The following is a 23,711-nucleotide window of genomic DNA, read 5'->3' as shown; positions in this document are numbered from 1 at the left end:
TTTCTTATTCTGTAGTTTAGTTTATACAACCTTAAAATAAATAAAAACGCCACCCTTGAAAATAAGAATACAATAGGTTCCTTATCTTTTTCTGTAGTTACACTACCTTTCACGTACTCCTTGTATAAATAAACTTATCTATACAAGAAAGGTCAACAGCTAGGACGCATATGTCGACTTAATTCCAAGATGTCTGTCTTTAAGTTCTTAATCTTCTGCTATGTTTCATCGGTTTTAGGAAGCCAAGAGCTGTTAGGAAATAATGACTTCGAAAATTCGCAATCGATATCACCATGGTCATGCAACCAATGCACGGCCACCATGTCTTCTATCAGTTACCATGGTCAACACAGCGTGTCGATTCATGGAAGGTTGGTAACAAAATATTACATATTTATACGACTGTAGAGTCAAATGTGCCACACATGAGAATAACATGGTTTGCAACAAATGATTATCATATAATGTATCGAGGATGATTTGATAATCATATTTCCACAAACATATAATTATCATGTACTTTCAAGCACAAATGTACACATTGGTAGCATATGATGATCATGTGACATATGTCAGTGTAGATAAAATTGATATTCATCTTTCTTTAAATGAAAGAATAATCAAGGAAAACAAGATTATAGCGGTAATTCAAACAATGTAACCCAGGGACAAAGACCAGACATGGTCTGCAACAAAGAACATGAAGTAACTATATATAGCAAATGAGCAACTTATGAAAATTATATCTTATTATAGATATGTTTTAAATGTGGGATCATTTCTATGGTTTAATTTATCATTTGGTGTCAAAAACAATGGTTACAACATGGTAAGGATTTTATGTCTGTTTATGTTAATAAGAAATTGTATTCTTTTCCCATCATTTATTATTTTCATGTCAGGTTAAAGCGTTAATATTAAACATACATCGTAGGATACATATTAAAATGCGTAAAAAGACACATTGGTACATGCTTGGAGAAAGACGGGTTTTTAAGCCTGAGAAATACATTTGACCTCATAGCGTTTTTTCTAGATTATTTATTTTTTAAATGATATATAAAAATCGGTCCTCGTATGCTCAAATCGGCATGACAAATATGGTTCACGTTACCCTAGCCAGTATAAATATATGAATTATCATAATAATGTACACAGTAAATAACCAATATTCGGCCTGGTCCAATACGGAAAGTCGTATTGGCCAATTTGGTATTCATTTCCTATTTCCGATTCATCAAAGAGTCAATATGCAGTTCAATACGGACTAGTTTGTCATACGAACTGGTTATACAGACCAAGTGCACGGACTGTTTGGATTATTTGATAAAATGTTACCAATTGGCTGATTTTGTATTGGCCCCGTATTGATTCTCGGTCAGCTGTATTTACCCTTGTGAATAATACATCAAACCTCGAAATCAATACCATGGCCAACACAGAATCGGCCAGTTAATAACACTATAATACAACAGGTTAAATTTCTAAAATATTAATGACGTTTATCATAATTTAATGGATCTAGCAAGTTGACTACATAATTCAAATTATATTTCAGGACCCATAAGTACTCTGGTCTTGGACAAACTTTTTCTGTTCACGGAGGAAAACACTACCAATGTAATGTCTTTATCAAACTTATGACCTCCAATTTCCCACAAGGAAAAATGTATGCGAATCTCCACATGACTTTAAAATACACTACGTCAGATGGTACGTATATGGCTTAATGGTTATGAGCTATCTCCTCCGTTTATTTTAAAGCTACTAACCGGTTTACTACGTAATACACTTAATTTCAGAAGTAACACGCTTTCTGACTGTTTTTTTTCCTCTTTAAGCAAAACAGGTTGTTTGTACAACATGGCTTTGTACTATGACGTTACCAACGTCGATTAGTACACATTCTGCGATTAAAATAATGCAAGATAATTCATTTTTTATTCTGAATAAATAATCAAAATTTTAATTTTAATGTTTTTCTATTTTTTTAACAAATTATACTCGATATTGGTTAAGGCCAGTTCGCACATAGCTTCGCGATTTATAAATGTAAACTGCCGCTGACCGTAAGAGTAAAATTAGTCGTAAGTTGTGACGTCAGAATACTTAACTCTATTATGACATCATAACTTACGACTTATTTTACACTTACGATTTTTTTTTGTGAAAAAGACTTCTGGTTTCAAAGTTAGAAAGTTAGAAACATTCCTTGATTAATAAACTGAATAATCCTACTCCTGTTCTGATTATTGTGAATTAACATAATAGTTTTCGGAAAAAAGTTGGTTTATTACATACTTAGTTCGACCGGACCGGACGTGTTTAAACGAAGTAAATTCAAAATACTAATCATATAGATATAAAATAAATATAAATATTGATACAATAATTCTATAGCTGTCGCACAAAACCACATTTGCCAAATCGAGTTCCTTTAATAACGTCACACGTCAGAGTATTTTGTAAATTCGTTCCAGTACTAAACATTGCCTCTTTACATATATAAGAGTACATTAAAACTTCAAGTTTTAAATTTTATGCCGATATTGGCTATCTAAACAAAGAAACTACTTTTTAAACCATTGATGATACGAACATGTGTTGTCTACTAACTAATAAGCCAATCATGTTTTATTCAGGGAAACATCATTACAAAAACTTTGCAAATGACAAATATCATCAACCAGAATTCGATTGGGATGAGTTTGGTGGTGACTTCTGGGTTCCATCAGGTACTTTTTACTTTGTTTATAATAATTTCTATGAAATATGTCATTATCGAGGTGCTACTTTGCTAAAATCAATCGTCTAAACAACGAACCCTATGAACATTTTTATAACGGCAATTTATGTAACCGAATTGACAGAATATTTTAACAGCGATCGATAATGAACATGTGCATTCAGGTCTGCCATATTACTAATAATATCCTTAACAAGTAGACTTTTGGCTTTAGTATTCTTTGTCCATTTTCCGAGACCAAACGAATGTGATAGGACAGTGGCTAGACATTCTTAAATAATGTTTGTCTTTGAGAAAGGGAGGAAAGTGTTTGGTCATCTTGAGACTTTATAACTGATATTTTATCATGTGAAATTTTGATTAAATTAATATGTATAAGGAGTAAAACAACTATACAAAACATGAGAACAGGTACAAAATAACTCCCAATACATAATAAAATTCCAATGTGGACAACAGATAATAAAACATGATAAATAATTACCAAATACTTGTACAAATCAAAAAGGTGTTACATGTACATATGACATACCTGCATACATAAACAAGAATACAACCATTAAGATGACAAGGGTACATGAGGAAAAATGTGGTTGTACAGGTTCAAATACAGAGGGTATTATTAATGACACAGGGAGATAGGGAACTTAGAAAAGAGGACTAAGAAGGAACTTATTAAAGAGAAAACTTAAGAGATTTAAGTTCAAGAGGGTTTGCCTTCAAGAAGGGAGTCTTCTGTATCTTTCTCTCTTCTTATTGTTTGTACGTTGCTGTTGTATTGAGATTGTTGAATAATAAAAGTACCAGTCGTACGTATTGATCACGGCCATGGAAGGTAACAGAAACAGATCTTCATACTGTTATAAGAAGACCATCTGAATCATGTAACAAAAGATCTCCCAGATACAAACATGAACATGTTTGAACAGCACGTGTAGTAGACAGAAATGTTTGAAACATTATTAATACCATGTATGGCAATCTGAATTGCATGATTTGAACAAAATGAGTTTAGATGATTAAAGAATACATAAAAGTCTTATTTGCGTTCATTACACCAGCTAATGTGTGCAGCTGAGTAATTATTAACAATCAATGTTCAAAGACATAAAAAAATGTTCAAAATAAGATTACCTTTCTTTTACAACGTGAATGGAATAACAGAATGCATGCCAACAATAATAAATCGCACTTTACATAGAGAACTCATACTTAAAGTACATTTATAGGGGTAAACTCAGTAAATATGTACATCCAGATAGACGATCCAAACGTAAACTACCTGGTAGATAAAGCCAGCTGTAAAGAGATTCCTCATGACCCTCAGTGGAAGACAAAGGCAAATGACAGAATAAATAAAATCAGGAAAGGAACGCTGCGTATAGAGTAGGTTCAAAACATAATATATAATTTATCTTTAATATTATCAAAATATATAAATAATGCTGCTTTTCTGTATGTTTATGATCAATGCAAAATTGGGTACAAAACAACTGAAAATAGTCGACCTCTTTATGGTATATTAAAAAATAACGCTTAGAAATTTTTGCAAAAATATAATTACTCGAAAGATTTGGTTGCCAAAAATGAATACCTTAAACAGTATGCGGGTGGATATAGTTGATTCATACATGGTTAATTTAAAAATAAAATGTTCATTGTTGGACATGAGAAATCGATCGAGCATGTAATTTACCATTTAAATGAACTAACCGATTTTGTTTCCATTTACGTGGTGAACATTTGTGGAAACCGTTGCCACAAACATAAACTCCGATCTGAAATCGAAAAAAAAACAAGTTGTCACATAATGCCATATAGTAAACATGAGCATAAAAAACACCAATATCTTATTATTGTTGAGTTAAATAATTACGATCCGAAACAGCGTCACCGAAAGATTTTTGAGTGATATATGTTTCAGAAACTGCCACTGTACATATGTTAGCCAGACTAATTTTAGGCGAGCGCCAGGTTTTAAAAAAAACAGTTGTCTTCAGTACTTCCTAATACATGGGATTTCAGGTTTATGTGAAAGATACATGCTTCTAGCATAAATTTAGATATCAATAATAGTTTTTATATGATCACGTTATTCAACGTTATTCTTTTTGTTTTACTAAAACGTCATTCTCTTTTGAATAATACCTTCATGCTTCTTAAAGATATGTTTATACAAAGAACAAAGGTACGACGTTGCAAAGGGAGAAAATTCATTGATGTTTACAAAGAAATCATTACAAACTAATTAATTAATTGGTTATTAAAGTATTACTATTAATCTTTTATAAGAATATTTAAATTAGCAAATTAGATTATAATTTAGAAACAATCATGTTCCATCCCTATTATATATTTGTTCGATTCTTATAAGAAAGTTGACTTTTTCAGTGCATCATCGAGTAATAGTTTAGATACTAATGGTGTAACAGTTGAGGTAGGCATGTGTCTTTAATTAAGATACATTTACGTGATTCATATCTTTAACGTGAAATTTGATTTATGTTCGCAGATATTGGAAATTATAATAGGAGTAGCTGGCATAACACTTTGAATCTATATCGGTTCAAATGCTCACAGTTTCTGGTGAATGTTTTTTCCGTCAAAACAACAATATGAATCAGATATTTGATGTTTTATAATTTAGAAGAATTAAAACAAATTGAAACTTACAAGCTAAAATAAATTTAAATGTACTAAACCATGACAATGTCTTTACGCCCAAAATATGTTTATAGTATAGAATGGGTACAGTAAACATCAACAAAAACAGATATCTGGCGTTACCAGAGGCGACAATGTAACATATGGACTATATCAATACGTTTCATTTGTTTGATTTTATATAGTACATGTTTCATGTAGCAAAAAAATATAGATTAATGTCCATCCACGCGACAAAATAGAATAAACAAATTTGAAAACCTTATGATATAATATTGTGTTTCACTTACTGTCAGTAAAGATTGTATTATTCCTCCTGTTTATTTATTTTTAGATAAAGCAATTGAGAAGTAAATTTGCTCTTGGTACTGCTTTTAAATCGCAGTACATCACAGATAGTTCACACAAGGCTTATCAAGACTTTCTTTACAATAACTTTGAATGGGGTGTACCTGAAAATGCACTAAAGTGGAGACTAATGGAATGGACAAGGGTAGTTATTTTTCCATTGTTGTTTTTTTAATAAATTAATTTGAGATATATACTGTAATCTGATTGGTTAAAATATTTTTGTTATATCTCAATGGGAAAAAAATATTGACATGCCCCTATTCAGTTAAATTAAGGGCTACTTTTCTCATGTTTAAAGATAAAACTATGTTTTAAAATTAATTAATAAGAAATGGTTGTGATAACAATTTTGTCTATTTAAAAATAACATAATTTTTCCATGTGCATATTTTGTTTATTGCACTACGCGCACATGGAAAATTTATTGTATTTTTCAATAGACAAAATTTTTATTATCGCCAATTCTTAAATATATATATATTATATATATATAATTATAGCGCGTAGTAATAAATTCCTATCATTTTTATAAAATAATTGGTAACCTTATTACCACAAAAGACGTAATATAACCTAATGTTTTTTTTTTAATAATAGGGGCATCCAAACTATGACAAAGGTATCGACGCAGTAAAGGCTGTACGAGCTCATGGGTAAGCATTAAATAAAATAATACAAACTTAGCATAGCACCTGGTAAAGATAAAGACACAAAAGGAACGCATGATACATGATATATAAAACCCAAAAGAAAAAAAATAAAGAGGAAAACAAAAAATTCAATATTCCTAACTATACAATAAAGAAGCAAAATACGTGGATACTACAATATTGACTCAATATAAATAGTAAATAGCATTTATAATATGAAAATAAAATTTTTATACGAGTTTAAATTAAGTTTTATTTACTGTGCATAGATTGAAAGTACGTGGACATAACATGTTCTGGGCGGGATCAACTCATAATCCAAAGTGGCTTAGCGGATTATCCAATACGGAAATGCTACAAGATATGCATAACAGAGTGAATGAAATGACTGCTCGGTCAAGAGGAATGTAAGTTTTCCTGAAATGATAATCCGTCTGGTCAAGTAAGGGCTAATGTAGCTAAAATGATAATTTGGTTTTAAATTTACCATCAAAAATAGTTTGAAGATAACAAAAATAGTATCATCTTTGCTTTTATGATACACTATGGCAGATTTTAAATCGATATTTTACTGTTTTATGCGGGTCAGGGAAAGATCAAATGTACATGTACTGGTTGCATAATTTCCACAAATACTTCCTTTTATGCCGTTCATTTTCACTGAAAAACTATAGATTTTGTTTTATTAGCCTAAAATAAAACGGTGGTACATGTATATGTTGGCCAAAGAACATTCCACATATATCTTTATTCAACTTGTTTCCTACATTAGCATAATTTCAAATAGAATGTTAATATGCAAATTAAAAGCTCTGTTCTGTTCCATATTACGAAATAATTAGTATAAAGAGAACAAGATTTGTTATACAATGCAGTGTAGGTGAAATCTTAAGTTTCTCAGAAAAGGACAAAATATATGTGTGTGTGTAACATATGCGCTGAACATATGGATAATATAATGATGCAAACCTTATACTCCTTACAATTATGATTCTGAAACAGTTATGTAGCTACAAGATTGAAGTTATCACTTCAAGAGTTTTATGGTCGTCATCATGAACTCGTGGATCGTTACGGAGTATCCATCTGCACCATGAAAACTGATTTGTTCAACGTGTCTTAGTATTCCTTTCCTCTTTCCTCTACCCCGGACTTGACTTTTTATCAGCAGCTCGGCGGGTGTTTCTAGAAAAGCAGAGGACACTTACCCTGCCGGTGCATCTGGTCCATATTCCCAGTTTTGAATGGTCCGAGTTGCTCATTTCCTTTTGTTACTTTGTATGTATGATTTTAGTTACTTTATTTTCTTTGTTGTGTATGTCTGTTTCCCATGTCTGGGCTTTGTCCCTGGATTACATAATTTTGATTTCCGCTAGAACCTTGGTTTTATCGAGTCTGGGCTTTGTTCCTGGATTACATTATTTTGATTTCCGCTAGAACCTTGGTTTTATCGAGAACTCTTAAACCAAATTTAGGTTAGAACACTGGGACGTCAATAATGAGGATTTACATGGAGACTTTTTCCAGGAGCACTTGGGAGCAGCTAATATTACTTATGATATGTTTAAATGGATCCATGATTCCGACCCCAGTATAAAGCTGTTTTTAAACGAATTTCAAATAGTTTCATCATCTTTGTCCACGACTGTAAGTTTATATTATTATTAAATAATTATGAAGTATTGAATTCGCTTTGATAAAATGCAAATTTACGTTCGATTTACTTGCTAACCGTACAAATTTAACCGTTGAACAATTGCATCCAATCCACTGTTCGATTAAACAGACATTACATCAAGAAATATTTAAAAAAACAAAAAACAAAAAACAAAAAAAACCAAAAAAACAAATAAGGATTAGATGTCCGTAAGTCTGTATTTGGACTAACATTCTGGCATGGCGATTTGGGTACGTAAAGCAAATTGTCAGCACAAATCATCATTTCAAAACGTGAACTGAAAACAAACAAATGTGTATGATACAAAAACACCAATACATTTTAAGTACATGTTTTGGGGCGTGACATTCTATTGTTATCAATATGACATTTGTACGACTTTTGAAAAGTTGTCTATCCATTTCATGTGTTAAAATTGAAATATGAATCATTGTAATATATGTTTGCGAATTTAGGCATATAAAAACCAGGGAAGAAGATTTAAAACATCCGGAGTACCTCTGTATGGATTAGGTGTACAAAGTCACTTGCCGTCAAGTAATGTTCAGATGGACGTATTAAAGGTATGTGATCTTTCACTTTCAACTCAAACAAATATTAGATGTAATACCTGAATGATTTTTTTAACACTCATCTTATAAGCCATGAGGTAATGGGTATAGCAGGTTCATGTTGTATAGGGAATGAGATGAGTTGGTTTTTCATAATGTTTAAATGATCTATTAACATTCCTTTGAATGAAGGGGTGGTATCGCGGTATTCTGGAATGAGGTACATGTATATATACATATATATCGGAAGCGAGCAGAATGAATTAAAATAGGGAATAAATTCCTAACACTGAGCCGTTTAAAAGAACCGAATTATAATTGATGTTGTATTGTAGAATTTCAACCTTGTTAAAAAAACAAAACGCATATGGACATGTATAACAAGTAGCTAAAATGAGTTCAGTATATGGATACAGTATACCATTTCACTTGGTGAAAGCGTATTTGATATTAATACCATGATTTACAAATTGAACAGATATTAAATAGGAATAATAAATGTTGTTAAGGTTGCCGTTTCTAATAGTCATACATATTTATATCGGGCAAGTCAATTGGTCAATGGTTATAAATCTTGATGAAAACAATTAACTAAGCGTAAAAGGATATTAATAGTATCCATGAAAAAGGTTTAATGAATATATTTTATTATAGTACAGATTAGACAAAGTGGCTGAAGCAGGACTGCCAATATGGATAACCGAATTATCAATCATGGACTCTAATGACGTCAGTAAAGCGTCAGCACTAGATGATGTCATGACGCTTTACTTAAGTTATCCGTCCATTGAAGGTGTCCTACTCTGGGGTTTTTGGGACGGCGCTGTTTACAACACAAAAATAGCATTGGCATCTGGGAGCGCTGTGACGGTAAGTAAATAATGAAATTCTTGACCAACGATAATACACACCAAGACAGAAAAAAAAAAAGCATAACAATTAGATACATTTTGAAGTATCCCATTCGTTAACAAAAACAAACAAACAAACAAAAACACACACACATATATGATTTATTTGACGTTTACCATAGAGAACATTTATTAATCTCTAGTGTGTGTTTGTCATCAACCATTTTCTTGCTCAAAACGAAGAAATTATGTTGCAATGTTTGGGCATTCCAGTTCGATGTTGTAATGAACAACAACGCATCAGATATAGATCAACTCAGTGAGATCTAAGTCGTAATATATCATGTTAATGGTATCATTACAATATCAATAATTTTAATGAAAAAATGTAGATACAAAACAACAAAACTTCCTGAATTTGAAGCAAACATTTTTCATAAAATTGATCCAAAATGCTTATGTGATTTTCTTTTACATTTTAAGCCTAATGCTGCCGGGAAGAAGTGGCAAGAATTGTTTCATCAGCGATTTAGAACGAATACAGCTGTATCTTTAAATGGACAGAACAGTATTACCATAAGAGTATTCCTTGGTGACTACCATCTGACCTTCAAACGAAATGGTCAAATTATACATTCAAGGAATATCACTGTTGATAATACAGTTCAAAACATAACAGTCATTCTATAAAGTTTCAAAGAAAAATGTTTACTGATTTTTCTTCCCCACAATGAGACCGCCAACAAAGTTGTCGATCGAGTTTTTTTAGTTGATTACGTCCCTTTAAAGAAATAGTTTGCATTCCGTGAATATGAAAAAAAAGTCATACAATGTTTATCAATAAAACAACCATCGTACAGAAAAAAAAAATAAAAAACGTTGAATACTTTATTGATAAAACAAAACTGACATTTTTTTTCTCACAGTTTCCACTAAGGAACTAGGGTGAACAGAGTCCTGTAGAAAAAGAAGAATTCAAAAAAGAGCTTATCACTTTATTAAGATATTTAGTATTCTATGAAAATGCGATCTTTCATTCAGATAACTGTCGATTTAGTAAAATTAAAAGAAACGGAGATAATCACTCACGATGAACGATAAGTTTATATTTGCTTGGTAAAACTTAAAACAGTGTTGATAAATTTGATCATGAAATGATATTATCTTTTATCATCTTTTGTATTTCCCTTGTTATCACGTACAATACAGAATTGTATTAAACATCAATGGCAAAATAAAAAGAGCTAGACCTGTGAGTGATACCAAATGCTGTCGGTCATCGCTTGAGCATTGTATTATAGATTTTTAATATATTGATAGCAGTGTTTTATCGAAAGTTTCCAGTGTAATACTGTGAAATAAATTCGGTAACTTCACTCTCGCGCTTTCTCCCGCCAAAAGATCACAACTTTGATATCAATACGCCAATCACAGAATTTAAAATTTATATTGAAAATAGCGGTAAATTATGAAGAAAATCTATATAATAATTAGTTATCGTGAAAAACAAAAATATTATACCTCGTGCCAAGAACGCTTGAGAAATAAGTTCCACACACTCGTTAAATCTAGACGTTCGTCGGCACTCGTGGTAATATTTTAGTTATTCACTCTTTCCAATAAATTACCCTATTAGTACCTACCAATAAACTGACATTAAAGATGTAAATTCTATAAATTGTCGGTAGGAATGGTCAGTTTTTTTTATGAGACGACATGTAAAAGGTGTACATAAATAAGTACGTTGTTGTCACTATTTTTAATAGTATACACGGCCAAGTATGCCACACAAGAGAAACATGTGGTTTGCCAAATGTAATTATCATATGAATCGGACATCTGTTTACAAATAGCTATAGCACGATTATTATATGATAATCATATGTTTTTACAAACATATGATAATCATATGCCTAGCATATGTGAATTATTTTATGATAATTATATGATTAAAATATGTGGCACATTTGGCTCTGAATTGGTAGAAATAAGGGTTGCAAGCCTGAAGTATATTTACTAAATATAATATAATTCTTTACCTATTTCTCCCAGAGGGATATCATATTTACCAGTCCCTTTACACTTAAGAGGGGATCGGCAAGGACATCCAAAGACTAAATGATCTGGTGGCTGTGTAGCTGAACCGTAATTCACAAAACATGCTAAAATAAAAACTATTTATTTATATGTACGGTGAAATCTTTTAAAACTAAACACCGAATAATCCCAAAATCTGTCTAAAACAGGCACATCTAAAGTCAATTTTTTATAAATTTTAAATACATTTTAACATTCGTAAACCGAACATTTGTCTGTACTAATCCAGACCTAACCTACGAAACGGCGTCTGACGTGCGAAATTCACTCCATACTCTGTTGCCAGCCTCTCAGAAAATGCAAGAATCTTGTAAAGTCGGTAAGAAAAGAATGATTTTAGGCGACCTCATTCAATTGTCAAACGAAATTTGACATGAATAATGTCAGAGAACTTCGGAAGGTCTGCTTGCAGCGGTTAGTATGATATGAAGCGAATGACTGCAGCTTCATGGAGCTTGAACAAAACCAAAGTCCAAAAAGGGATCGGTGTAGGGAGGTTTTATTGTATTTCTTATTCTTCTCGTAACTTAGGGAAATGTCAATTAAATCATAATCGGCCGACCTTTTGATTCTTTTTATAAGGAATTATGAGAACGAGAGGATTCTAACGGAAATCAAAAGGATGCATTGCAAGGATAGTGACTAGAATGAGAAAATAGACGCAAACAACAACAAACACACGCACACAAACAAACAAATAACACGTACAAAAAAAAATAACTCCACTAAATACGCATAAAATTTGATAAGAAGAGAGTGGATTTATCTCAAATATTTGTTTTAAATACTGAACAATTAGAAATAACTATTCAATAGCATTAATAGCATTAATAACTGCAATATTGTGGTTTAGGCCGAAATTACGAATAAGATTTTTTTTTGCGAATGCTTGAAATATTTCATATTATAAATGTTACATGTTCCATAATACAAGTGCATGTTATTATAAATTTATTTAAGGAGGTAGACCTAGGTCAAGAGACACAACTCCTAGATGTTCAAATCACTGAAACGTTTGTATGTAACATTTAACATTAATCTCATGTAAGCATCAAAGTAACTTGGATTGATTTCATTCTGTTTCAAATGAAAGCTTGATAAACACTGATGAAATTGAATATGTTACAAGCATATCACTGATTTCAAGAGTAATGTTTTTTACCCTAGGTCGACCTTCTTAAGTCAGTCGCATTTGTCGTAATGCTTCTGCTTTAAAATTTCTAAATTTCAAGTATATACATAATGCACATTAAACATGCTTAAAGTTAGTATAATCATGTACGCGTGTGTAAATGAACAAATAACACACTTCTTTGCAGCAAATAAAATACATACAAGAATTTTGACTACCGAGTTGTAGACAATAGCCAGTTGCTTTGTAGAGGTGTCTCTTTCCAATAGGTCTGTCCTTGCTGATACAGCATTCGTCACTTGCGCAGTCTATTTGGGCATTGCATGGAGTGGTGTCAGCTAACTTTTTAACAAATGGAAAAATCAAAGCATATATTAACTAATAAATACACCATTTTGACTATTGCAAAACTGTTTTATTAATAAGAGTATGAAAGTATCTAAAAATCGGGAACTACATATCAATGTGTCATTAGGATTTCATTACGTCGATCCTTAGGGTTTATTTGTACAATCTGGAATGCATATAATATTTCATGTTTTGATATAAATGAATTTGTCAACAAAAGTGAAATATACATTTTTGTCCAAAATAATTTTAATATGCAAGTTCTTACCATTAATTGAAAACAAATAAACAAAAAGATTAAAATAATCCAGAAATTCATTTTTATCTTAGATATGTCAAGTGACATTTGATAAGAATTTGAGGTCAATATAAGTTCCCTTAATAGCAGGAGTTATTGATAACAAAGCCTGTCTTTTGGACAACCAAACCTTGTGAAATCCGGTTTGAATCGTAAAAATAGATGACATGTATCATTTTCTAATTAATTGTATTCTTTCACTATTCTAGATTCATATTCCTTAAAAGGGTATAGAAAACCTGGCCAGTACCTATATCGTTTTATTTTAAAATTGTAACACACTGTTGCTGGACATTTTAGATTCATCTAAAGCCATGGTGTACATATCGATAAGCTAAACCCCACAGTCCCACAAAACTTGCATACGTTTAAATTTATTCTTAGCTTTCAAACTGAGTCTAATTCAAATCTAAGAATGGAATGATACAACAACGATTTAAAAAAGTTCCCAGACATACGTATTTTGCAAGTTTAATGAAGTCGAGGCCGATATTTTATGTATGATTTTGTGTATTTCAGTACAAGTTCTGGTGAGAATCAAAGAAATAAAAAATCTGTTATATTCATGACTATGACAATATATTTTCTCTCGTGGATATCTTCTTTCTTTGATATTTAATCTATGCTTCATTGAATATGTTAGAATGTTTATATTAAAATGTCAAAAACTTTCACACAGGTATCTGCCCTTGAAATATTCATTTGCAGTGCATTAGAACGAAATCGTTCCTTACCCAATGTTTAATGGGAAATTGTTTTGTTCGTTGGTTTTGATGGTAGAAATAGCCAAACTAAACTTACGAAACGGTCGGCTATTTTATATCAGTATTCAACCACTGTGTTACTTTTACAGTCTGGCACTCAATTTCTTACCTATTAGTTAAAAGTCAATAATAATGTCAATAATGTGTTGATTTATTAAAAGTGGTCCTCGGCATTGAATGAATATTATAATACTTTATATGTTGCTACTGTCTTGCAATAAAATTAACCAAGCTAAAAACACAGGTTTATGCAACTGGTGACCATTCTTTTACAGTGACACAAGGCTATTTTGTGAACGAAAACGCGAAAAAACACAGCTCAATTAAATTGACACCAATACTAAAAGCTGCAAAGGTCCAATGTCTTGTCATCGTCAGTAGAAATCGACCAATCAGGATAACCAACAAAAGGTTTAGAAATGCCAGAGGTTTTTTGTCTTCAATTCAGTTACTAATTCATATAACTTTAGGTTGAACCAATGATTATAGTTTGATTTTTATAAGTATTTCTTAGATTGTTCTTTTATAATATTTGAATATAAAGGTTTCTTAAACAAACATAACATAAGCTTCATAAGGCATCAATAAATCAAATTTAGCTGTAATTGATTTTCTTTCCAACTTTCATTACAAATCAACAAAACAATAGAAAAGTTTAAACTGAATACATGTATTTGTTTACACTTATTTCTTATTCGAGAATCAATTAATCAAATACTTTTTGCACGAACATGTATGTGTTTGTTTTTGTGGGATTTTAAAATAATTAATCCTAAACGCTGACATTTCTTTGAATTATATGTTTAGCTACTTACGATCGGATGGACTTTCTTACAGTTTTGTATTTGTGATTAATTTATAAGAAACTGATCTGAAAGAGTAAAAAGAAATGGTTCTGTTCAGGCAGCTTTAGACCAACTTGAAGATGAGTTTCTTATAAAATAAAACAAGTAATAGTGTAATGTTCACCTACTTGATATACCTCTCCTATCTTTCGAGACATGCCCTTTTTGACCTCCATTTAATTCTATTCAGTAGTGATGAAGGAGTAATGGATATCAAATGGGTCCACCATGTCCCATATTCATAAATGAGAAATTCCAGGTATTTGCTATGTGAATCCCCTACACTGATTTGGATCAAAAACCTGAATAGGATGTGTACAATGGGGACATGATAAAAGGTCTGTTTCATTCAACTCCTTTCAGTGGTGTAGGAGAGGTAATGGATGGGAGATGAATACCTTCTGCGTAACGGAGGAAAATATGAACGGACAAAAAAAATAAATGTAGATACCTCCACTTTGCAAGTGCGGGTTAAAAATACTACCAGTATTTGTATTGCAAATTAACGACAAAGCTCTCACCAACAGCAGCAGCATCCAAAGAATAAATTCACAGTTAAACTTACTAAAATAAAATAATCGACATTGACATAAACCAAGAAAGTACAATACAAGGTATGCATTTGAATCTTGTAATACTGCAATGAATGTTATCAACATTTTTCATATTGTTTCAAAATACATAATTGTATATATATATATATATATATATACAACGTCTCAGAATGTGACGACTCTATTCGCTACACTGCTCCATCGGATCAAATTGATACAGGGAAGATAACGTAAACTTATAGAAGGGTCTGAAAAATTCCCAACGATGTTAGAACTGTCAAATTTGCGAAGCAAATATTTGGTCGTTCCCTCCGCGGGACTCGAACTCGTACCGCTGTGACATCTATGGCAACACCGCCTGCAATAAGTCCAGCGCCCATGACCACTCGGCCAGCTAGGCTATATAAAAATATAGCTTTCGCTGGCCGGGTCATTTTGATGATTTTTTTAAGTCGATATAATGAGTCGATTTTTTTGGCCAATCACCGTTTACGGTAATTTTACACAATGTCGTGTGATGGCTGAGACAGCTGACCCGAGCGGTAATGGACATAAAAAAGTAAGCTACTTTTTGAGGTATTTTGAACTAAATCAAAGACTTAAGTCTTTCTATGCCACTGCTTTCGTAATCGTGTTGACCCGAATGTTTTTCAATAAAAACCACTGGTTACCAGAAAGTGTGGGTAATGTTTCCGTTCCACAAATTTCTCAAAGTGTAGCGATCTTTGGGTCACTTATAATATTGACCAGGAAACCAGATTAGGAACCAGATTAAACAACTGGCAATAGCTATATATAATTATATCGGGGTCCTGGTAATGTATATGAAAGAGTAATCAAGGGAACCAAGGTTATAGCGGTAATCAAAAGAATGCAATCCAGGAACAAAGACCAAACATGGACAACAGACATATACAACAAAGAACAAAAAGTAACTAAAATCATACACACAAAGCAACAAAAGTAAATGAGCAAATCGGACTCCACTAAAGACTGGGAGCATGGACCAGATGCACCGGTAGGGTAAGCGTCCTCTGCTTTTCTAGAAACACCCGCCGAGTGTTTCAATTTCAATTTCAATTCTACATGTATGACTTTTTTTGTAAAATCGATCGCTTTTGTTTTTTTAGGTGCAATTGACTCCGTTCAGGAAATGTGTGGTAATGGAATTCTTTTTTACCTTTTTCATTTTAGTGATGTTCCTCCGGAGATTGAATGGCATAATAATTATATGTTTTATCGGTACTACGAATTTGCTTTTACATTTCCACTGAATGTCAACAATGCAAAAAAGGTAAAAGATGAATTAGTTCTCATAATTTTAATGCGAAGTACATAATTGACTTTAAGAATAGTACTTTCTGCATCTGGCCTCACAACCACCTTTCGTTTTGAAATTGTTTCCGTTTCGACCACAACCGCCATAATAGAACGGCAGGCACTTCCGGGCATAGTTGTCGAAATAGAAACAGGGAATCTTTGCTTTACAGGGTCCGACTTGTTTTGGTTGTGAACAAACTGAAAAAAAATATGATAAATTGTAAATTGAAATTAATAGTATTTTAGGTGAGTTTACACTGTTGAAAACTTTCCGGTGACCACTGAAAGTTTAATAGTTCTGTATTCAGGTCATATACAGGCGCATTTGTTGCGTTTCACAATATCCGTTCGATTTTCTTTGTAGCAGCAACCTGTATTCAGTAATAATCTGTCCTAAAAGACTATGGTTGAAGTATCCTTTAAGTGCATTTTATGTAGTATTAAACTGTATATAAAGACCACCTTTCTTGTGTGATGATGATTTCGCTCATCTTTGGAAGGTTAGGAAAAAGGTAGGACAGGTTCAACTGTATTAAATAAAACAAAAAGAAACGGAAAATGTGTCCCTTCGGTTTTAACATAGTTTAGATAACATATTCCTGCTCCCACAGTTTATTAGTAAAACTGTCGCAAGATACAATGAATGAATGTAACTTCGGCAAACTGATGAATGTTGAATACTTAAATAATAAAAAAAATAAATGCAGAACTAAAACGGCTCATAAACATTAAATAAAATAAAAATCCTGCAAAATGGAAAGATATGATGCAACATATATATGACAAACAACGACTCACCATTGCAGTATGATGGCTTCTTTCCACACACCACCTCTCCAGGTGATATGCACTTGCAGTCCCTACAACCATCAACGTGCTTGAACTTTTGTCCGATTTGGTAAGTAATTCCGTTGTATTTGCATACACAAGCAATTTTCGTACAGATAATTTCGCCATTTTCTGTACATTTGCATTCGTTGCATCCTTTTTTAAATGTTTCGCCAATTTGTAAGGTTTTCTTGTTATGCACACAAGTACATTCTTTCTTGGTACAGCTTACATCATTGTGTTTTATACACTCACACGTATTGCATTTATCCTTGAAAGTTTTGCCAATACCGTACCATCCTCCCTTGTAATCGCAGCCGCATTTTGTGTCTGTGCATGAAATTTTCTCATGAGCGACACATGTACATGTGTTACAACCATCACCAGCAGGGAATGTGGCTAATATAGAGTAAAACGTCTTCTTGTAAACACAGCCACATTTCATCGAGGAACAATTCACTTTACCCCCTCTTTGACATGTACACATGTTGCAGCCATCAGTTGCAGGGAACTTAGCGCCTGGCCTGTAGTACTTTCCCTTATAGGTACATCCACAGGGTTTGTCATAGCATTTTGCTTTTCCATGCGCAATACACGTGCACTTTGTACATCCATCAGATTTAATGTATGATTGACCAACTTTATACAAGATTCCTTTGTATATACATCCGCATTTGCTATTGCAATCAAGGTTACCATGTGATTTACATGTGCATTGTGTGCATCCATCAGATTTAACGAAGGTTTCGCCAATTTTGTAAAACTTATTTTCGGACTTACATCCACATTCGCTGTCATCACAGACCGGATTATTATGTGATTTGCAGGTACACTTTGTGCATCCGTCTACTTTCACATAATCATCACCCACTTTATAGAGTCGTCCCCTGTATAAGCATCCGCATTTGCTGTCGGAACATTTAATTTTACCGTAATCTTCACACCTACAAATGCTGCAACCGTCTTTGTCTGTAAATGTCTGACCATAAATGTAGTAACCGGAATTATATGGACATTCTAGAATAAGATAAGATTTAATGTAATACTTACAACACATGTATATCATGTAATATTATCAAGCACGTATTTGGAAAAAAAATCAGTAATTTGTGAATGATAATTAAAATATATGGAAATAATATCGCTGCATATATTTACGTTCTCAAAATGCTTAATACGTATACAGACGATACTTTTTATGTTACCTGTACAAGTCATTGGTCTTATTTTATTGCAAAGGACGGGTTTGAAAAATTTATTTGAGGTTGATGGACTTCATACATAAGAGAATCATCTGACTCCATATTATTTGTAATTGCATTTGAAGAGATGAAAATGTTTAATCCATGAAACTTCTTTGCTAAAGTAAAATTATGATAATTGATATTTACGGTTGATGTTGAAGTGTTCACAACGTTAATTGTTGTTTCGGAAAGTTAAATAAGGCTCTACCACGGAGAACACATTAAAATTCTACTTACTTGGTCTGTATGTAGTAGCATACACCTGGAAGGTATATTAATGATTAAACAAAAAATTAATACAAACAAACAAACTTATAAAAAAAAGATATATTGCTTTCGTCAATTAAGCTATGAATAATAAAATTAGGAATATAACAGTTAATTTTATCAATAAAACAGAAATGATTAATGACTTCGCTATATTTCATGAAAACATCATGAAAACTGATTTATTCAACGGGTCATAATTTACCTTTCCTCGTTTGTCTACCCCGGTCTTTTTATGAGCAACTCGGGGGGTGTTTCTAGACAAGCAGAGGACGCTTACCCTACCGGTGCACCTGGTCCATGCTCCCAGTTTTTAGTGGAGTCTGAGTTGCTCATTTACTTTTGTTACTTTGTATGTATGATTTTAGTTACTTTATGTTCTTTGTTGTGTGTGTCTGTTTTCCATGTCTGGTCTTTGTCCCTGGATTATATTCTTTTGATTACCGCTATAACCTTGGTTCCCTTGATTACTCTTTTCCAAAGTAAGATCGCAGCTTTGTTATATGGTTCTGTAAAACATGTGTACAATTACTGGTCGTTTATAAAATCTTTCCGGGTTGATGAAATGTAAACTGTCCAAGACTTGGTTATTTGGTATAATCTTGATCAATTTTAGAAAGACTCCTTTGGTAGATGATTTTTATCTGAGAAGAATGATTTTAAGCACGATACTATACGAAAAAGGGGTGAACCATCAAGAATTGTATATTATTCAAGAATCATATTACTAAGAAAGAATAATTGATTTTTCTAATAAGTTGCGGAAAACTAAGGTTCATTATTACGTTTCCACAAATATTGTCTCAATTTCACCACTTATTTCCTGCTTACTACAGACAAACCAGTGTATCTAGCAAACTTTTAAGGCAAAGCATGCCTTAAATATGACAAAGTTGCATTCATTTTATGTAAAATTGTATCAAAAACTGACCTGATTTTTGCTGTTTTAATTTTATCAATTCTGTATAGAGGACAAAAATGAACTAACGTTTTAAGATATTCCTTATCTATTAAAGGTAAACATTAAATATATTGACAAGCTGGCTAATAGAAGGATAATAGCCATCTATACACAATAGGTGAATTAAACTGTGTAAATGAGTGGTCCATATCAGGTTAATCTCAGGTGCTTGTTTATTTTTGCACTCTCTGCAGAATTAAAATTAATAACCCTGGAAAAGTCAGGTCAGTTTTTTATATAATTTTACATAAACTTGATGTAACTTTTTTTCAAATCTAGGGGAGGCTATGTCTTGAAAATTTTTCTAGATACACAGGTTTGTCTGTAATCAGAGTGAAATTAGTGGTGAAAGTGATGCCATATTTGTCGAAAGATAATGATGAAGATAAACATTAAAACATCTATTTTTTTTATAATCTACGACAAAATTCTTCCTAGGCAACGAAAAAAATACGTTTTTTTTAGCTAAATAATTAAAGGTCAGAGCTCAGGTTACAGCAAACGGAGACAGAAATTAATTATTGCTACTTATAATGAAAACTTCAGTGTTTCCGGGTAAGAACCATGTATCCATGTCCATTTATTCATCATATAATTTTCTTGAAAGTAAACAATGATGGTATTTTGATTTTTTAAGACTCAAACTATATATCTATATATCTATGTTATTTCTTTTTCACCATTTTTTCAAATATCAAACGAGTCACACCAAGGACTTTAAAGTTTGTACTCATGGCTTCTCCCCTAGCACGTGGTATTTAAGGAGCTAGAGTGGCTCAGAATCAGGAAATGTATCCGAGTGAGGTGTCATACCTATCTGGGTATAGCACAAAGCAGGGTCTGTTCGATTGGTCAATCGTTCATGAAATATCTGCTGTAGGACGTTAACCATATATCAATGAATCAATCAATCTTAGCGTTATTCTAATCATTTCCTTTCATAGATATAATTTACCTTTTGTGTCCCTACTTTTTTAACGAATGATAATCTACATGTTACCAAATTTATAAAGTGGTGTAAACAATTTAAAAGCAAGAGCTAAGACTTAAAGCAATTTACTTACGGACGAACACAATGCCACCAAAAGCCCAGCACCTAGGAGTTTATACATCTCGTCTGCTGTGGTAATAATGCACGGTCTAACACAAATATTGCCTCCTTATATACAACTACTACGTCTTTAATGAAATTTAATTATTAAGGGATTACTAGAAATATTCTTGTACATATAAGATGTCATTATGCAAAAGTTAAGCATTAACAAGCACCTGCATTGTTCAATTGCTGTTATATTATGTTGTATAGATCAACTATTATTCAATCTTTCCATCTTTTTTTTAATTTATGAAAATGTGAACCAATCAAAACTGTATTATCTAAGCAGCTTGGCGATGAAATTAAGGTACTATTCCATGCTGTTATGCTTAAAAATAATAAAAAAAACCAATTAAATGATTTAAATTTACATTTGGCATTATACCGACGAAGTACAACAGAAACAACCACGTTTATACAAATTATGTATAATTACTTTAATTCTTGACATAGTTACATAACTATTGAAACAAACCAAGGAACGAGTTTGTAAGAGCAATATAGGTCAAATGGGAACCCCTCTTTTTCATTCGGAATGATTATTTGAAAAATAACTTTTTTTTTCACACCGTTTATTTACCATGGGCTAACATTGTATAGCTAGATTAAACATTCCAGATTGAATGATGTCTGACGAAGAAGCAATAATACGGGTATACGAGGGAATCAAGATTCGAGCAAAAAATCGAAAGGATAAAGACAAGACCGGTATAAACAGAAACACTACAACGAACATTAAGTAACCAGAGGTAAATGTGCAACTCGGGTTCTACTTAAAAGTGGGGGGCATGGACCAGGTGCATCGGTAGGGTAAGTATCCTCTATCAATGTATATTTGTTCCTTGTTACAAAATTTCTTAGGAATTATTTCATAATGAAAATTCCTTTAGAAACAAATGTTAAACATGTATTAGGTTTATTTCGTTAGGCATAAATATTACAATAACATTACCAGAAGAACTGATATTATGTATTATTATACCTTACATAATAAAGGATTAATTCTCTTGGATGAAATATAATCATGTGACATAGATTAATTTGGATTTTTGTTTTAATTACAAGAAAGGTTGATAACCCCCAAATTTCATGCCATTATTGAATAACCCTATTATTCACCGGTGTATAACCCGCCAAAGTACAAGAGCAGGTAAATACATGTAACCCATCTTTGCAAATTTGAAACCATGCATTTTTTGTCAGTCCTTAGTTTGTTCGGTATAATAAAACACTTATGGCACTCTAATTTGGTGAATATCCAAAATTGTCAACCTCACTAAGGTTATTCCCCTCCGGCTAAAGCCCTCAGGGAAATAACCCTAGTCCAGGTTGACAATTTTGGATATTCACCTCCTCAGAGGGCCGTAATTGTATATGTAATACTTCTACTTTTGGAACTTATAGTATTCTAGAGGAACTTTTGTTCCATGACATCCTGAATCTCAAGAAACATCCGCCGAGCTGTTCATAAAGTGTCGTGTCTGAGTAGACGAAAGAGGAAAGGAAAATTAAGCCATAGATTTATGAATTATTTATTGGTATAGAAAAGCCTTCACGTGTCAAACTCGGGTACCTCACATTAATTGGTCAGTCCCGAAGAAAGACACCTTTCTCTTTTCTACAGTTTCACCTCTCAGTGTTTATCTCATGATGACACTTTGCACCTCATATTTGATATTTTTCCATCTCAATTACTTCAGAGGTTTTCATTAAGCAAATAATTACGATATTGTGAAGAAAAAAGGAGTTTTTAGGTATGCCATGTTATAGAATTCGAGCCAAATCATTTTTTTCTGAAACAACTTACTATTTATATCTTGATCATGAAGTTCAATAAATGAAATTCAATTAATAAATGCTTATGTAACACTACAGCTAAGAATCATGCAAAATGTGATTCATAGGTAAAAAGCCTACATATTTTTATTTTTGATATTTTGTTTGAATTGCCAAAGTAAACAGAAATTGACATTCAGTTTTTCATATAAACCGTGTTCTTAGGAAATAAAATTATATAGAATGCACTGTAGATTTCAATATTAAGGTGGATGACTCTGTAAATAACACACAAATACAATAGAATCTATTGGATTTTCAATGTTGATTATCTTCTAAGAGCAGACCGATTGGACTGAATAATTACACATTTCATAATATAGACCCATAAAACAACTTAATTACAAAAATAAAAATATGTAGCCTTTTTGGGGTGTATCACATTTTTCAGTTTTTGCATGATTCTTACATAGAGAGCTACTTTACAAGAACGATAAATATTGACCAAAGTTACTAGTGTATGTATCCATAATGTTGATCTCTATTATTACATTAAATGTATGTACTAGCTCTTTCGTCTTTGATTGCATTTGTCGCTGTTTCATCAGTGTAGACTGTAATCCAAAACTCCTTTTTTTCATGATTAGTGCTAGTATTATCTTAATCTCCAGTGATTATTTTCAATGCTTG

The 23,711-nt window shown here is 32.2% G+C and overlaps 3 protein-coding genes across 5 annotated transcripts; 1 reads left to right on the top strand and 2 right to left on the bottom strand.

Moving 5' to 3' along the window:
- The first annotated feature begins 138 nt into the window (after positions 1-138).
- LOC148607858 (uncharacterized) lies at positions 139-10,196 on the top strand. Its single transcript, XM_088545519.1, has 12 exons — positions 139-371; positions 1,559-1,713; positions 2,643-2,735; positions 3,976-4,132; positions 5,138-5,183; positions 5,745-5,903; positions 6,359-6,414; positions 6,681-6,818; positions 7,887-8,058; positions 8,545-8,652; positions 9,295-9,510; positions 9,975-10,196. The coding sequence occupies exons 1-12, from the start codon at positions 190-192 to the stop codon at positions 10,179-10,181; spliced, it is 1,689 nt and encodes a 562-aa protein (XP_088401645.1). The 5' UTR covers positions 139-189; the 3' UTR covers positions 10,182-10,196.
- Positions 4,310-13,422, bottom strand: LOC148607857 (uncharacterized). 3 transcript variants are annotated; one of them, XM_088545521.1, is made up of 4 exons: positions 13,337-13,422; positions 12,924-13,062; positions 11,531-11,653; positions 4,310-4,524 (listed from the first exon to the last, which is right to left on the bottom strand). In XM_088545521.1, exons 1-4 carry the CDS (start codon positions 13,412-13,414, stop codon positions 4,475-4,477), a joined length of 390 nt encoding a protein of 129 aa, XP_088401647.1. In that variant the 5' UTR covers positions 13,415-13,422; the 3' UTR covers positions 4,310-4,474. The 3 variants fall into 3 exon arrangements, with proteins under 3 accessions (XP_088401647.1, XP_088401649.1, XP_088401648.1); XM_088545523.1 differs by lacking the exon at positions 4,310-4,524 and adding an exon at positions 8,230-8,366; XM_088545522.1 differs by lacking the exon at positions 4,310-4,524 and adding an exon at positions 10,366-10,448.
- A 3,413-nt stretch (positions 13,423-16,835) lies between these two features.
- LOC148607856 (uncharacterized) lies at positions 16,836-21,309 on the bottom strand. Its single transcript, XM_088545997.1, has 4 exons — positions 21,214-21,309; positions 19,159-19,183; positions 17,648-18,694; positions 16,836-17,047 (listed from the first exon to the last, which is right to left on the bottom strand). The coding sequence occupies exons 1-4, from the start codon at positions 21,259-21,261 to the stop codon at positions 16,875-16,877; spliced, it is 1,293 nt and encodes a 430-aa protein (XP_088402123.1). The 5' UTR covers positions 21,262-21,309; the 3' UTR covers positions 16,836-16,874.
- Between the last annotated feature and the right edge of the window lie 2,402 nt (positions 21,310-23,711).

Source organism: Perna viridis, chromosome 9 (genome assembly GCF_037379345.1).
Source record: "Perna viridis isolate PV_CMFRI_1.1 ecotype Kerala chromosome 9, ASM3737934v1, whole genome shotgun sequence".
Taxonomy (NCBI): domain Eukaryota; kingdom Metazoa; phylum Mollusca; class Bivalvia; order Mytilida; family Mytilidae; genus Perna; species Perna viridis.
The sequence above is the reverse complement of the archived record's forward strand: the minus strand, read 5'-3'. Positions and strand labels throughout refer to the sequence as shown.